A 14,434-nucleotide genomic window follows, 5' to 3' on the forward strand; every position below is an offset into this window, starting at 1 on the left:
ACCCACAGCACGCCAAGGGATCATAGAGTGAAAATCCAGGTCGGGCAATAAACACAAGTGCAATTCTGCCACATGTGCATTATTTGTCTCTGAGTGTTCATTTGGAAGAAGATTACAAAGTTATGTCTGTAAGAAAGGGTGGCTAAACTGTGGCCAGACTCCAACGTCCAGCATCCTATGGGAGTTCAGCTGAACGGCCACAGATTAGGAAGCACTGCCCTGGAAAACCCCCAATAAGATTGGGTTCAACCTGGATCAGAAAACGTTCAGGCTTCTAAAACTAAAAAGTGCACATGGAAAAAACTGTACATCATATTACAAAATGTAAGAAAGTCCCCAGAGGCTGAATGCAAGAGGCTCTTTATTAATTTGATGACAAACAGATTTTAAAGCAAACTTGAGATGGAAAAAAATAAAATAAAAAAAAATAAACACGGTGCTAGCACTGATGTTTTTTTCTTTTTTCTTTAAATGGATTTATATAAAAACTCAAAAGGATTTCATTTTAACTGCTACAAAGGGGAGGGGAAAAGTAACCCAGCACAAAGCAGAAGCAAGCAGGTGCTAACTAGCAAAATGTGAGGAGGGGAGGAATCGGGCAGCCACAGAAGGATTTGGGGGTGGGGGGGGGAGGAATATCTTTACTCAGCAGATCGCCTTGCACAAAAAAGAGACAAAAGCGCTTAAAAGTCTAGCTTTGAAAACCTATGCAGCCAACACAGCCTACCCAGTGGGGTGGGAACTGGAGTACCAGGCCCTCTGAGCCTCCCTGCTTGCCCCCCACCTCCCTACAGGTTGTCAGGTCTAATGGATACCAAGGAGGCCAAGCACACTTCTTGCAGAAGGATGGGTAGGGCTGCTCTTTTTCTTTGGTGGGGTGGGGGGAGAAGAAGAGGAACGAGAAAGACAGATTTCCAAAATCTCTATTATTATTTTTAAAGAAAAAAGAAAAAAAAGCGCAGGGAGTTCTCTTAAGTACATTCATGTTAAGTTAACCTCGAGTTCCTCAGTACACACAAAAGCTAAACAGATGCTAAGAGCCCTTTGACTGGGGAAAATTAATTCACAAGCGGTTTAAAAGAAGGGGGGAAATCACATCTAGAAGGCAGATCAAACTGTTTCAGAGAGGTAAAGGGCATTGCGACATTTATGGATCACCGGGCTGGTGGGGGCAGGAGGTTAAACAGGAAATCCTACTTCAGCTTTTTTCCTAGAAAGCTTTTGATGCAGATAAAAGAATGCTTTTTGCTACAAGTGCAGCAAGGCGGCGATTTCCCTCCCCCCAAGGGGGGTGCCCTTTCCCAGTCAGATTCATAGCAGTTGTAGTTTGAAGGACTCCACCAGCGAAGGCTTGTGACCCCCCCCAGACGTCGCCTCAAGATTGGTTTAAATGCCTGGCGTTGAACTCATTCCACCGCCGCACCGCTGCACAAAACCCCCAACGACAACCCCCCCACCCCGATATATGCTCCAAGAATGAGACCCACTTCTCCGCAGCCACCTCCCGCTCTCAGCCTGCCCGCCCCACCCAACCTGCCTCGAAAGTATCTTTGTTAAGAGTCTTTACTTCAAAACCAATATAATCCCCAGTTTCCACTACTGTTTTTGGGTGGGAGGCGAGAAAAAGCAGTGTCCTTTTTTGTTCCCCCCCTCTTGGGGGTGGGCGGGGGTGGGCAAAAGGGCACAGGCACCCACTCCCTGTTCTCGTGAAGCGCATGGAAAGTCTTACAGAAAAGAAAAACAACAACAACCACTTGTTGTCATCACACAGAGCAGAGCCCAGGCAGAAGCCAATTGAAAGCAAGACAAAAAAACACACACTTGAACCATCTTCTGCCTCGCTGCAGGGATGTGCTGGCTTTCCTTGCTCACTGCTACTCTACCATCTGAAGAAGAGGCTGATTGACTGAAATCACACTGAAAAAAGATCTTAAAAAGAGTGGTGTTCTAATTTTTAAGCGTTAAACTTTATATATATATATATCTTTTTTTTTAAGCTTCTCAGAACAAGGATTTCCCCCCCGCCCAGGTCCACTACTAAGATTTCAGAGACAAACTTCTAAAAAAATATCCAGTGCTTCTTTTGCAAGAATCTCTTTTTCTTTTTAAGGAAAAAAAAAGGAAAAAAAGAAACACCCCATCTTATTTAAGTCCATTCAGGACGCGGGTGACACCACACACATGTGAGGTTCGAAGCTGGATCCTGGACAGCAAAACCACACATCTCAGAGTAGGGTACCAGCCGGCTGGCTTTCCCACGAGCTCGGAAGGATTGGGGTCCTCTTGGGTGGACGAGGCTGGTGATGATTATGATGATGGTACACTTGCTCCTTTAAGAAGATGCCAACAGATGCCACTTCTGGTTAAAAGGGGGAAAAGAGAGATGGGTACGCAAACAACTCTGAGATGGGGGTTTTCCTCTCCCCGCCCTGCTCACAAGAACAGAAGCTTGCTTCCAAGGCTCTTCTCTCTCTCTGAATCTCTCTCTCTCTCAGTGTGTATTGACGGGGAGGACAGGGAACTCTGCTGACCACTCTGCTCTTCTGGGGCGAGTTGACTCCCCCTCCCAGCGAGGCGCCAGTCGGTCCTCCGTTGCTCTCTCTCTTCCCACCTCCGTCTGGTCAATCTCCTTGTCTCAGTGAGCTAGCAGTGGGCTCTCTCTCTTCCTCTCGCTCGCGTGCTCTTCGCTCTCCTCTCCGTTGGTTTCTCTCTTCCTCTCCCTCTTCCTCTCTCTCTCCTGTTGCTCTCACAGAGTTGCTTCAGTTTTAGCAGTGGAAAACAGGTATCCATTTTATTTTATTTTTATTACCCAGAATAAAATGCTGTTGAACTAAGCTCCACATCAGCTTAGCTCTTCTCCTTCAACCTAAGGCAGGGAAAGAAAAGGGAAATGCCATTACTGTCACAAGCCGTGGCTTTGGGTTGTGAGAAAGGCTTCTCTGAGCACATAAATGGCTCAGTGGGCAGAACCCAAAGGAGTCTGGAGGATGCAGATTCCGTGGCTACCAACAGCCTCTACTATTAGGCCCAGCAGGTACCATTTTTTCTCCACCACTCAATACAAGACTTGTTTAAGGCAAGAGTTTCTCCACCTCCCCGCCGGTGCCTGATAGATAATAATAATTATTAATAATTTTATTTTTTATACCCCACCCATCTGGCTGGGTTGCCCCAGCCACTCTGAGTGGCTTCCAACACATATAAAAACTTAACGTCAAACTTTAAAAACTTCCCTAAACAGAGCTGCCTTCAGATGTCTTCTAAAAGTCAGATAGTTGTTTATTTCCTTGACATCTGATGGGAGGGCGTTCCACAAGGCGGGCACCACCATTGAGAAGGTCCTCTGCCTGGTTCCCTGTAACCTCACTTCTTGCAGTGAGGGAACCACCAGAAGACCCTTGGAGCTGGACCTCAGTGTCTGGGCTGAAGACACTCCTTCAGGTATACAGAGCCAAGGCCGTTTAGGGCTTTAAAGGTCAGCACCAACACTTTGAATTGTGCTTTATCTAGGATGCCTCTAGATAAAGCTCACAAGCCAGGTGGGAGGAAGATGCCTGCCTCCAGCAGCTTCTCCAGATCTGGGACTGCTGCCTCTGACTGGGGGTGATATTCAGGTATCAGGGCCAAGAGCCACTCCGCCTTCATGGGCAGGAATGACCTCCAGGCGCCAAGTCTGCCTACCTCTACACCCTGTGGCAACCAAATTCCACAAGCTCACGCTGCCTTGAGTGAGGAGTTTCACAAAAGACCCCTGAATTCTGACCAGTCCTTAATTGAAGGAAGAAATGCAAAGAGATGCTGAGTAGATTTCACTGTTTCCCAGCATCTTAACAAAGCATCAAGGACCAAGTGTCATCACCCAAGGCAGCCCCCCCCCCCCAGAGAGCAACATCTGGATAGGCCAAAACCTCCCAGTCAAAGCCAGCAAGAACAAAGAGAACAAAGCAGACCAGTCTGATGGCAAACGGAGCACATGTGAAAGGAAAAACCCAGTTCCAATGCTCATAATTTGGAGAGAGTGGGGGCATTAGCACAGCATTCAGATCCCATTCAACAAAAGACTGAGCCAGGCGTTCAGTGGCATGTGCAAAGAGATGGGGGCGCTGATGAGACCGCCACCCCTGTTCTCTCCCCAACTCTTATTATCGGAAAAGCACCTTACACTCTAATATTGTGACAGTCCCGTCACTCCGTGTTGATATGCGCGTTCCCCCTGGTAAGTAGAGTCCTGCGACAGGGCCACGTCGATCTGAGATTTGAACTCGTCACCAAGGTAACTATCCTGAAGAGAAAAAATGGGAGGAAGGAGAAGAGAGATTATTTTCCAGTTGAGAGATTGAAGTGGGAGTGGGGAGAGAGAGGGAAGACCAAAGAGAATACACTGAATAGCAGAACGATTCAGAGTTTAAACAGGCAGTTCAAACAGAAATACAATTTTAGGGCCAGGTGGATGCATATCTCATACTTACCTGTGAGGCAGAGAGTGGCAAGGGCTCCTGACCTCCAGTTCAAGGAAGGGGCCATTTCTTTCTGGCCTCAATTCACCTCCAGAAATGTTGATGTGTAAATATCTGTACTCTGGAGCACACACAATACACCAGCACCTTAAGTAAGTTCCTTTACCTGCGACAGCTCTGGCTGGGACAAGCCTGGCTGGCTCATCTGAGATGGCTGGCTCATGGAGATGTAGCTCTGAGTCAAAGGGCCCTGAGAGAACGGCTGGGAGACCACGTCCTGGCTGGCCTGGCTGTTGGGGAGGTTTGACTGACCGGCCCCTGGGATCCCAAAGCGGTTTTTCTGGCGCCCACCACGGCTGGTCTTGCCTTTTGGGTTCCCACGTCCTACAAGAGAAAACAAATCTCAACGCAGAGAAGGCACTCATGCAGTATGACCCTTGGGAGAGCAGCCAGGCTGGAAAGCGGGCAAAAAGCGTCCTCTGTATCCAATAAATATATAAACCGTTTCACTGTATTCAATTAATCCCCATACAGGCTGTCTGTCAGTATGCCTGTAATGTGCTTATAATTTTGTACACTGCCCTGGGATCTTCTGATAAAGAGTGGCATATAAATTGAATGAATAATAAAATATGTAAAAATCAATGTAGTTATTGATAAGGAATCACAACTAATTGACTGGGATTAATTCACTATATTTAAGCAAGACTGATAAAAGAAAGAACTTCTCCATGCAGTGCATAGTTAAGTTATGGAACTCTCTCCCACCGGAATTAGTGATGGCCACTAAATGGGATGGCTTGAAAAGAGGGCTGGAATAATTCATGGAGGAGGAGATGACTATTGATAGCTAGTAGCCATGATGGCAATGCTCTGCCCCTGCAGGCAGCCAAATCCAAAACCTCAGCTTTCACTACCTAATCAGTTGACAGACAACTGGGTACATCAACTCTCTAAAGAAGCGGTATCCAAACTTTTATCAAAGAGGGCCAGATTTGATGAAGTGAAGGGCCGTGGGGGCCGACCAAAGTTACTGAGCTTTTTTTAGGACTGAAGTTGTTGAGCTTCTTTTAGGATTGAAGTTGTTGAGGGTTTTTTAAAAAGGATTTTACACCAGGAAATAAACAGGGGCCAGATTAAACCGACCGGTGTCTGGTGGAATGCCCTGACCTCCCATCAGATGTCAAGGAGATAAATAACTATCTGACTTTTAGCAGATGTCTGAAGGCAGCCCTGTATAGGGAAGTTTTTAAATGTGTAATGTTTTATTATGTTTTTATATATGTTGGAAGCTGCCCAGAGTGGATGGGGCAACTCAGCAGATGGGAGGGGTACAAATAATAAAATTATTGTTATTATCCAGAGACCTGCCTGATGAGGTTTTTCATACACGCACTGCTGGGAGGATGGAAGAAGCTGCAACCTTACCCCAAAATCCCTCCCCACCCCCTTCCTTGCCACTTAGCACTTCAGACGTCATACAAGCCGTGGGAGTGCCTGTCTGTGCGGCACAATCTCTTACCGGCAGCAGGCCCATTGGCCTGTCCAAAATAGCCAGGTGGAGGCATGGGAGGCATCACCAGGTTGAAGGGGATGGGAATGTTCATGGCGGTGACATGGCTGGGCCCGGCACTGATCATCCCGATCTGGTCGTGTGTTTGGAAGTACATGTTGGAGGGCCGGCCTGAGGGGAATAGGGGGGAAGAGCTCAGAGGGAACAAGTCCCAAGACAGCAAGGACAGGGAACAGCAACGCCGCAGGCACAAGGCTCTCTTCACCAGGACTTTCAACCCACCACAGATACATGGTCCATGGAGGTATCAGAACAGCTCTGGAGTAAAAAGCTGCCTCTCTTTTGGACCGAGGAGAGATCCCCCGGCCAAGTTCTCACCTTGGCTGCTGCGATCATACACCGATCCAGGGATGATAGCTTCACGGGCATCGTACATGGCAGTTGTCATGAACCGGGCTCCCTAAGAAAGGGGGGCAGAAATTAAAGACCACTTTAAAATATGTTCACACAAACTGTTTCTGATGGCTCACATGAGGAAGAACTTTCTGGAACTTTCTTTCCTTTAGCAAAGAGGATGGCTTTTCCCTGCCTGCCAATCACAGAGGCCTTCCGAGGCCCTGCTCCACATTCTACCACCAAGAGAGGCACGCCTGGTGGGAACAGAAGAGACAGGTCCTTATTGGTGGCGGCGCCACAACTGCAGAGTTTCCTCTCAAAGAGGGTGGATGACGCTATTTGCCTGCTGTGTGTTGTGGATTGACTTTTCAGCTGTTTCACCTTGGCTTTACTAATAATAAATTGGATCATTTATTATTATTACTGTATTATTATTATTATTATTATTATTATTATTATTATTATTATTACCACCCCCCACCACACCACTGCAAGGTTGTTTACAGATCCAAAAGGCAGGACGCTTGGGAATGGGAACTCCTGGGAATGGGCGAAATATTTCAAGCTGTTTCCCCTCCCCTTATTTCGCCTTTCACCTGTGAAAGACCTGGGCAAAAGTTGCATCGCTGAGTGTGAGGCAGTTGAACAGGTTTACTCACATGGGAGGGGCAGTTTACAGTCTCAGCAGTTCTAGGGTGCTGGAGAAGGGCAGTGAAGCCTAATCTCTAAAGCAGGGCACAGGTGTAGGTTTCCAGCCCCACCAGGGGCACTTACGGGGTTGATGGTATTGACCAGCTTCCGAGGCTTGCTGAACTGCATGAGGCTCTCACGGAGGTTGTTCAGGGGCCCCTCGACCAGCACTTTCTGCTCCTTGTAGTAGTTCAGCAAGTGGTTCCAGAGGGGCTGCTTGGAAAGCGCTTTCGGGTTCCCAACAATGATGACACCATACCTTAAATGAATGAATGAATGAATGAATGAATGAATGAAGTCCACACCAAAGCATTGCTCTGCCTTTGCAGGCAGCCAAATCCAAAAACTCAGCTTTCGCTACAAAAACTAGTTCACCACCTGGTACCACCTTGGCACTCAGAACCTACCAGCACCCTGCGGCCAACCGAAGGACCACTTGCGGCCGTAGGAACCCGCCTAAGTGCTCCACTCTCTGTTGGGTGCCAATCTCCATGGCCTTTGCCTTTTGATTCCAGGCAGGCAAGGGGTTTTCTCAGTTGTGACACCCTGGTGATAGACCCCAGGGGGTCTAGCCTGGTGTCCAGCAAAGAGCCTCCTATTTGGCTCAGGCCTTCCTGCCTGCCCCCTGGAGGTTGGTTCTCTTTGGATGGCTTAAATTTAATATTTAATCTATAAAGATTTCAGTACTGCCCTTCATCAAAACTGATTCCAGGGTGGTGCATTAAATTATGGGCAGAACGCTGAAGCCCAATAAGACACATGAGTGAAATATAGCAGATTATAGATCCTGGAATGGTAGAGTTGGAAGGGACCCTGAGGATCATCTAGCCCAACATAAACAAATAAAAAAATGCCTGTATAAGTAAAAATGTTGCAGCCTGGTCCCAAGAAGTTTGCAAAACAGGGATCCACTTTAGGGAAGTGGGCCCCTCTCCTGGGCTTCTCTCACACACTGCTGATTAGGAAGCCACTTGGAGAAGAACCTCAGCCAATACATGCTGCTCTATTGCATCTGCTAGATTTAAATTCTCCATTCCAGACTTTCTCAGCTGGAGAACTGCATTTGTGCTGTCATGATCTTGCAAAAAGCGCTCTCAAGAGTTTGCCAGCTGAAGAGAGACATGAATCCAATTCATGCAGAGCGCAGTTTATTATAATAATTTTATTATTTATATGCCACCCATCTGACTGGGTTTGGAAACTTAAAGGCCTTAACACAACACTGCTGAACCTCTACGCAAGACTAGCCTGCACAAGCCAGTTGGTTTATTATCAGCTCAGATGTGTGTAGCTTGTACCAAGCCAAACACTTAGAAAACTCACTCCAAAAAGCCCATTGTTTTCCCCACCCTGACTCTAAGCAGAAGGGTAAAAAAAAAAGTTGCAAGTGACCTGCACCTTTCTCCCCTGCTGCACAAGAACATAATTTCCTTAGCTAGATAGAAGCAAAGGGCTCTTTGGGACTGGCAGACATAGCTGTCTCACACTCAGTGGCTTCCGCTGTACCTTGCTCTGGTGAGAGCCACATTGAGGCGCCTGGGGTCATTCAGGAAGCCAATGCCTTGATGCTCGTTGGCTCTAACACAGGACAGGATAATGAAGTCCTTCTCGCGCCCTTGGAAAGCGTCAACGCTGGCTATTTCCACTTCCTGGAAAGGGGACAGAGAAAGAAAAGGACTCTGTTAAAGCACGTTCTAAATGACTCACATCTCTAAAGAGTTTCCTTCAGAGAGAGTGATGGTTAGCCAGGAAGCATTATATGATGTCCACGTGGTTCCACCTCCTGAAAATCAATTTCAAACTACTTTCCAGTCCTGGGGATAATCTCCTGCCTCGCTCCCACTCCGTATTTGGGGAGGGAGGCTAATATACCTAGCTGTCCATAAATTTACTACTATGCAAGTTAGCAATTTCTTGGCTACCCAGTTTGATTAATTCAGCTGCCTTTCCCTTCCTTAAACTGGAGGTGGTGAAGAAGGACCACAGAGCTCTCCAACACAAGTATGAGAAGGAGCAGCCCACTCTCCATATAACTCTCTTCAGCAGGTGAGGCTATACATTTGCAGAAAGTCCTGTTTGGTACTGTGTGTATGGTATAGGGGGGTCAGGTTTCTATGCACCCTGCCTCCAAGTGAAACATTTGCAAATACAAGTTGGGCTGCTCTGAACCAGGGAGCAGGGAGAGAGGATGGGCTTAATGCTGCCTTGGGAAGGTTGCACGAAGCCCAGAGACAACACAGGGAGAGCCGTACCTGGTAGAGTTTGGTGTGCAGAGAGCCGCTGAACTGCATATACTGCACCAGGTAGGAGCGCTGGCCCTCGTAGGGGGTGATGATGCCAATCTGATCTGGCTTCGCACCAGCCTTCAGCAGCTTGGTGGTGATCTTCTCCACGTTGGCGGCCTCCGTCCTGCAGGGGGAAGCGAGGAGTCAGTCCCTCCCCTTGAGCAGTGCCCAAGAAACAGTCTCCAAGGTAACCAGAATGCCTCAGAGCTTGTTCAACACCATAAATCTATGTATAATGCCCGAATTCACTCTGCTACAAAGATGCAAAATGTTTAAGTATTTGTTTTAAAAAAAGTAGCAAGGGAGGAAAAGAAAAGTGCATCAGACAAAGGAAAGGGCACAACAGAAGCTACATGTGGCACATTTCTGGGCATTATTCAGGTTGGAATAATGGGCCTGGGCGTGTGCAGGGTATCAGCCACAACCCCCAAACGTCCTATTCCAATCCTACTGAGTAGAGTCTTCAGGCACAAATGGAATTGACTGGCTCCCTTTCAAGGTTCCAGGACACCCTCAGCTCACCAGAGAAAGATCAAGCTACCTGGAATAGTCTCCATTTGACAATACTAATCTTTTTTTTGGGGGGGGGGGGGGCGGCGGCGGCGACTGTATATGGGTGAGAGATGCCACTGCTAGACCATGTCCTTCCTGTCCGCTTCCCACCCTTTGGACTGCAGAACTAAAATGCTTGGCCTCCATCACTTCTCCAGCCTCACCTCCTTCACTCTGGGATGACCTTGAACTACCGATCCTATCTTTTTAGAACTGTTTTAACAGTCATGCCTTTTAACGGCTTCATTTATTGCGGGTGTATAAATTAATGAATAGTCAAGAGAGAGAGAGAGACGTGATGTTTGTCCAAGCAAGGCATCCACACATTCTGTCCCAGAGACTTGGCTGGACCCCCTTCTCCTCTTCCCCACATGACTTACCTGTTCAGGTAAGAAGTCCCAGAACTTGCAATCTCTTCTTGCCCTTGGGTCACATAGAAAAACATGGGCTTGTCTGGCTGGGGCCACTGGAAGTCAAATCCCTTCTTCACACGGTCCGCTGCAGAGCGACAGGGAAGTTGCGTATGTTAGCGTATGTTTCTCCTGTGGAGGCCTGGGTCTTCCTTTGGGTAGATCAGTGGTTCCCAAACCATTTATGTCACTGCCCCCTTGGTCCCATAAACTCATCCCAATGCCCCCTACCCTATAAAAAGCATTGTAGCGCTTTGCACAACACACTAAGGAAGACTGTAACACTGTAACATACCAAACAGCAACAGTTAATTGCATATTGATTCAAAAGTATTTTAATTAATTAAAAAACAAAAACAAAAACCCTGATGAACTTGAACCAGTGAGACTAGCTTTTCAAAGTCCAATAGCCACCTACATCTTCAGTGCTCCCTGCCTCTTAGTGCCTCCCCTGCTAATCCCACCGCGGAAGGGCAGTACATACTGCCCCCTTGGGGAAGCACAGAGCTAGATCCTAGCCTTAAAATGGAGTCCTTCCATCCTGAAGAGCAGGCTGGAACAGCAGCAAGAACCACCTATCAAAATCCATAGACCTACCAACACAAAGACTACGGCAAGGATTGATATGAAGCGGTGGTGTTCAGTGAAATTTTTCATAGGGGAACAGTTAGAGCCAAAGGTGCCAGCCTGTGAGGGCGATAGGGGGGCGGGGGCAACGCTGCCGTGCATTAAGACCTTGTCTCCTGCCCTAAGTCAAGCAGAAGCTTCTGACAGAATGCTGGAGCCCTCCCGCGTCCTTCCCAGAGCTGGGTGGGCTTTGGGAAGGTGGCAGGAAGGTTCCTGGAGCCTGACAAGAGCACTGTGCCTCCCTCCAAAAGCCGGGCAGAAGTTTCCCAGGCTTTGGGAAAGAGGCGCCAGGTTTAATAGTCTGATAGTTTACAGGGAACATTTAGGAGACTAGCCTAGTCCCCCTATTACACTGACTGTACACCACTGATTTGAAGCTACAAGGCCCACTTAGAGGTCCTGAACGGGACACTGCCTGGCACTCCTGCTGGCCCCCTCCATCACTCACACCCTCCCCCTGCCCCTTCTTACCTGCGGTGACACCATTCTGAAGAGACCCCTCATAAAAGATGTTGGACGGGAAAGCGCTCAGGGCTGGGTGCATACGGTACTGCACCTGCAGGCGGATGGGCCTGATGCCCAGAACCACCAGCCGCTCAAAGAGCGACTGGGACAGGCCTGCTTTCGCCGCCTTCTTGCACATCACAACAGGGCCAAGCTGGCAGTGGTCGCCCACCAGGATCAGCTGGGGAAATGAAGCCCAAGGTCAACAGGAGGAACCGCACACATGAGCGTGCACACACAAACAGCCAGGCCAAGCCCCTGCTCCATCTCTAGAAGGCTGGAGGTGATGGCCTACAAAAGGGAAGGGCAGTTTGGGGATCTAAAGTCTGCTTGAGGGAAACTTCTAGCTTTCTGAGGTCAAGCAATTAAGGGGCTGAAGTTGGAGAATTATCTGCAGAAATACCCCACCCACTCAAGCCTTTCCATCAGCAATCCTCCTCAGCAGTTCCACTTCTGTTCTCTACAAGCCTCCAGAACTCTTGGGATTTCCCTTCCATAGCTTGCATTTCCTGCTCCTATTCATAGTGGACACAAGACCTCACAGGCTGTGAATGCTTTAAGTCTTCTTCCCAAAGGCTTGAAATGCAAGCATTTAAGACAATGCAGGAAGGCTTTAAAAGCTCACACAGACCCAAGTTGCTTGATATATAAAGATGGTGGCAAACACCGGAAGAGAGTGTTGCCTCCACCCCACTCGGCAGCCCCACTTTTGAGCTGCTTGAACCTACTTGCTTTGCCCCGAGGACAACTGGCACCATGCACTCTGGCTCCGTGGCCTGGGTGCTCTCGTCAATCAAGATGGAGCGGAACTGCATCTTCGCCAGTCTTGGGTCCCCGGCTCCCACGCAGGTGCAGCAGATGACGTCTGCATTCTGAGGGATGAAGCAGCAAAAATTCAGGAGCTACAAAACTATCTACAAAAGGAACATAGGAAGCAACTTCTACATTAAGACCACTGCTCTGCATGGAAACCAGGGGCTCTGCACAGTGCTATGGCCCTTTCCTTAAAAATAAAACATCCCAGTTCTCAAAGTCCTGTTTAAAGGGGGTGATTTTAATTAGGAAGACAAGAAGCTGCCTTGTACCAAGCCAAACCACTTGTCCATTTGGCTCAGTGCTGTTTATAAGGACTGGAAGCAGCTCTCCACAGTTTCAAACAGCTGTACCCGGAGAAGCCAGAATCGAGTTGGACTTATTGCACAGCTTAGCTATGATCCTTCCCCAGTCCTGCCTACAGCCAGTCTTCAGCATTATGTGAGGAGTTTTGTGTGTGTGTGAAATTTCTGTTGCAGCCTCTGGGACATTGTTTAAGGTAGCCTCCATTGTTTAAGGTAGGGTCATTCCTTTGCTGTTACAGAACCGATGTTGAAAAAGGAGACAAGTCAGCCTCCTGGATCACAGAACACAAGTAGCACACCTGGTCTGACCAACAGTAAGCAACAGCCCCTGTATAAGAGGTAGGAAAAAGTCACCATGAGCAACTCCCGCTCCGCCGTCCGCTTCAGGGCCCGGTAGCGCTTCTCATCTGCAGAGGACAGTTCCCCAGTCTCGTCTTTCAGCTGCTGCAGCTTCTGGAGCTCAGGCATGCTGAGGATCAAACAGACATCTCTGGGATGCTATATAATGTTCTGGTTACAAGATCCCTGCTTAAGGATCCTATACTCCACTATTGAATTTGGTGACAACGCACTTCCAAAGTGGCTATGTATGGACATCAAATAAATATTTTTAAAAATAAATCCACATAGTGGCTGATGAAAAATAAAGGCAGTATTGGCAGTGTCATTAAGTGAAGCCGCTAGATTATTTTTTTTAATAAAAAAACCCACCCATCTCTGCACTCCCCAGAAAAAGGAAGGCAGGCTTTAAGTTTGGGATGAATGCAGGGAGGGAATGAGCAAGGGACAGTGACAGCATTGCCATTGCAAGGGAAGGCTGGCTTCTGGCTCAGCAGCAATGGGATGAGGAAGTGCCTTACCTATCCATGTTCCTGATCTGGTTGTGCAGGGCGAGGAAGGAGACGGGGGAGTCAATGGCCTCACGACTCTTTGCACACAGGCGCACCACCTTCAGCCCCGTCTGGTGGATCTTCTCCGTCAGCTGGTCCACGGCTATGTTGCTCGGGGCACAAACCAGCACGGGCCTTGGAAACAAATGAGACAAACAGCAAAAGATGAAGCCAAATAAAACAAACCCCTACAAAGAGTTCTTCCTTCTTTATCACTGTAGGCGAGGGCTAAGGGTTAACACTGGCATCAGCTCTGGAACCATGGATTTCACGCTCAGAAGACGCTGAAGTGGATTAGGCACTCCATTAAGACCTAATCAGAGGCTGAAGTTGATTGTCAACACTGGCCAATGCTCTCTTGGGTTAAGGGTAGCAGAGGCATAAGCCATAAATGCAGTCAATGTCATCAGAGGGGAATTTATGCATGAGAAGAAACTGAAAGTCTGAGAGCCAGTGTGGTGGAGTGCCAGCCTAGGAGCTGGGAGACCAGGGTTTGAATCCCCACTTGGCCATGGAGCTCATTGAGTCACTTACTGTCTCAGCCTAACCTACCTCACAGGGTTGTTGTGGGGAATAAATGAGATGAGGGGAGAACCTTGAACTCCTTGCAGAAAAAGGTGAGATAGAAAAGCAATCAATCTATTTATCAATCGCATGGGGTGTTTCGCCTATACCAGGCTGTAACTTCCAGATGGGTGCTAAAATTATCTCAACAGCCCTTGAAGTGCTGCACTCTTTTGACCAAGAAGATTCAAGAGCAATCTCTGCTCCTGCTCTTACCCATTTCCTTGCCTAGCCAGATGGTACACAATGGTGGCCGAGGTGACAGTCTTGCCTGTTCCGGGAGGGCCCTGGATGAGACTCAAGGGACGCTGCAGGACAGTCTTCACAGCATACACCTGGGAAAAGAAATTGCATTAACTCCACACGGGGGAGCACTGTTTGCGAAACTGACACTGGAAGCTCTTGGACCCAACTTCTGCCTTTGCTGT

The 14,434-nt window shown here is 48.2% G+C and overlaps 1 protein-coding gene across 3 annotated transcripts in view; it reads right to left on the reverse strand.

Moving 5' to 3' along the window:
• Positions 1-344: 344 nt before the first annotated feature.
• Positions 345-14,434, reverse strand: part of UPF1 (UPF1 RNA helicase and ATPase) — a 28,394-nt gene continuing 14,304 nt past the window's right edge. For all 3 annotated transcript variants that reach the window (XM_080988588.1, XM_080988587.1, XM_080988589.1), the window contains exons 11-24: positions 14,223-14,341; positions 13,413-13,577; positions 12,907-13,021; positions 12,163-12,306; positions 11,402-11,615; positions 10,274-10,391; positions 9,309-9,465; positions 8,563-8,705; positions 7,141-7,315; positions 6,349-6,430; positions 5,980-6,141; positions 4,624-4,841; positions 4,163-4,282; positions 345-2,866 (exon numbers count right to left, since the gene is read on the reverse strand). In XM_080988588.1, coding sequence (XP_080844714.1) covers positions 4,166-4,282; positions 4,624-4,841; positions 5,980-6,141; positions 6,349-6,430; positions 7,141-7,315; positions 8,563-8,705; positions 9,309-9,465; positions 10,274-10,391; positions 11,402-11,615; positions 12,163-12,306; positions 12,907-13,021; positions 13,413-13,577; positions 14,223-14,341 — 1,929 coding nt within the window. In that variant the 3' untranslated portion in view covers positions 345-2,866; positions 4,163-4,165. The remainder of the gene's footprint in view (positions 2,867-4,162; positions 4,283-4,623; positions 4,842-5,979; positions 6,142-6,348; positions 6,431-7,140; positions 7,316-8,562; positions 8,706-9,308; positions 9,466-10,273; positions 10,392-11,401; positions 11,616-12,162; positions 12,307-12,906; positions 13,022-13,412; positions 13,578-14,222; positions 14,342-14,434) is intronic.

The sequence above is a fragment of the Podarcis pityusensis genome (assembly GCF_964106645.2).
Source record: "Podarcis pityusensis genome assembly, chromosome: 18".
Taxonomy (NCBI): domain Eukaryota; kingdom Metazoa; phylum Chordata; class Lepidosauria; order Squamata; family Lacertidae; genus Podarcis; species Podarcis pityusensis.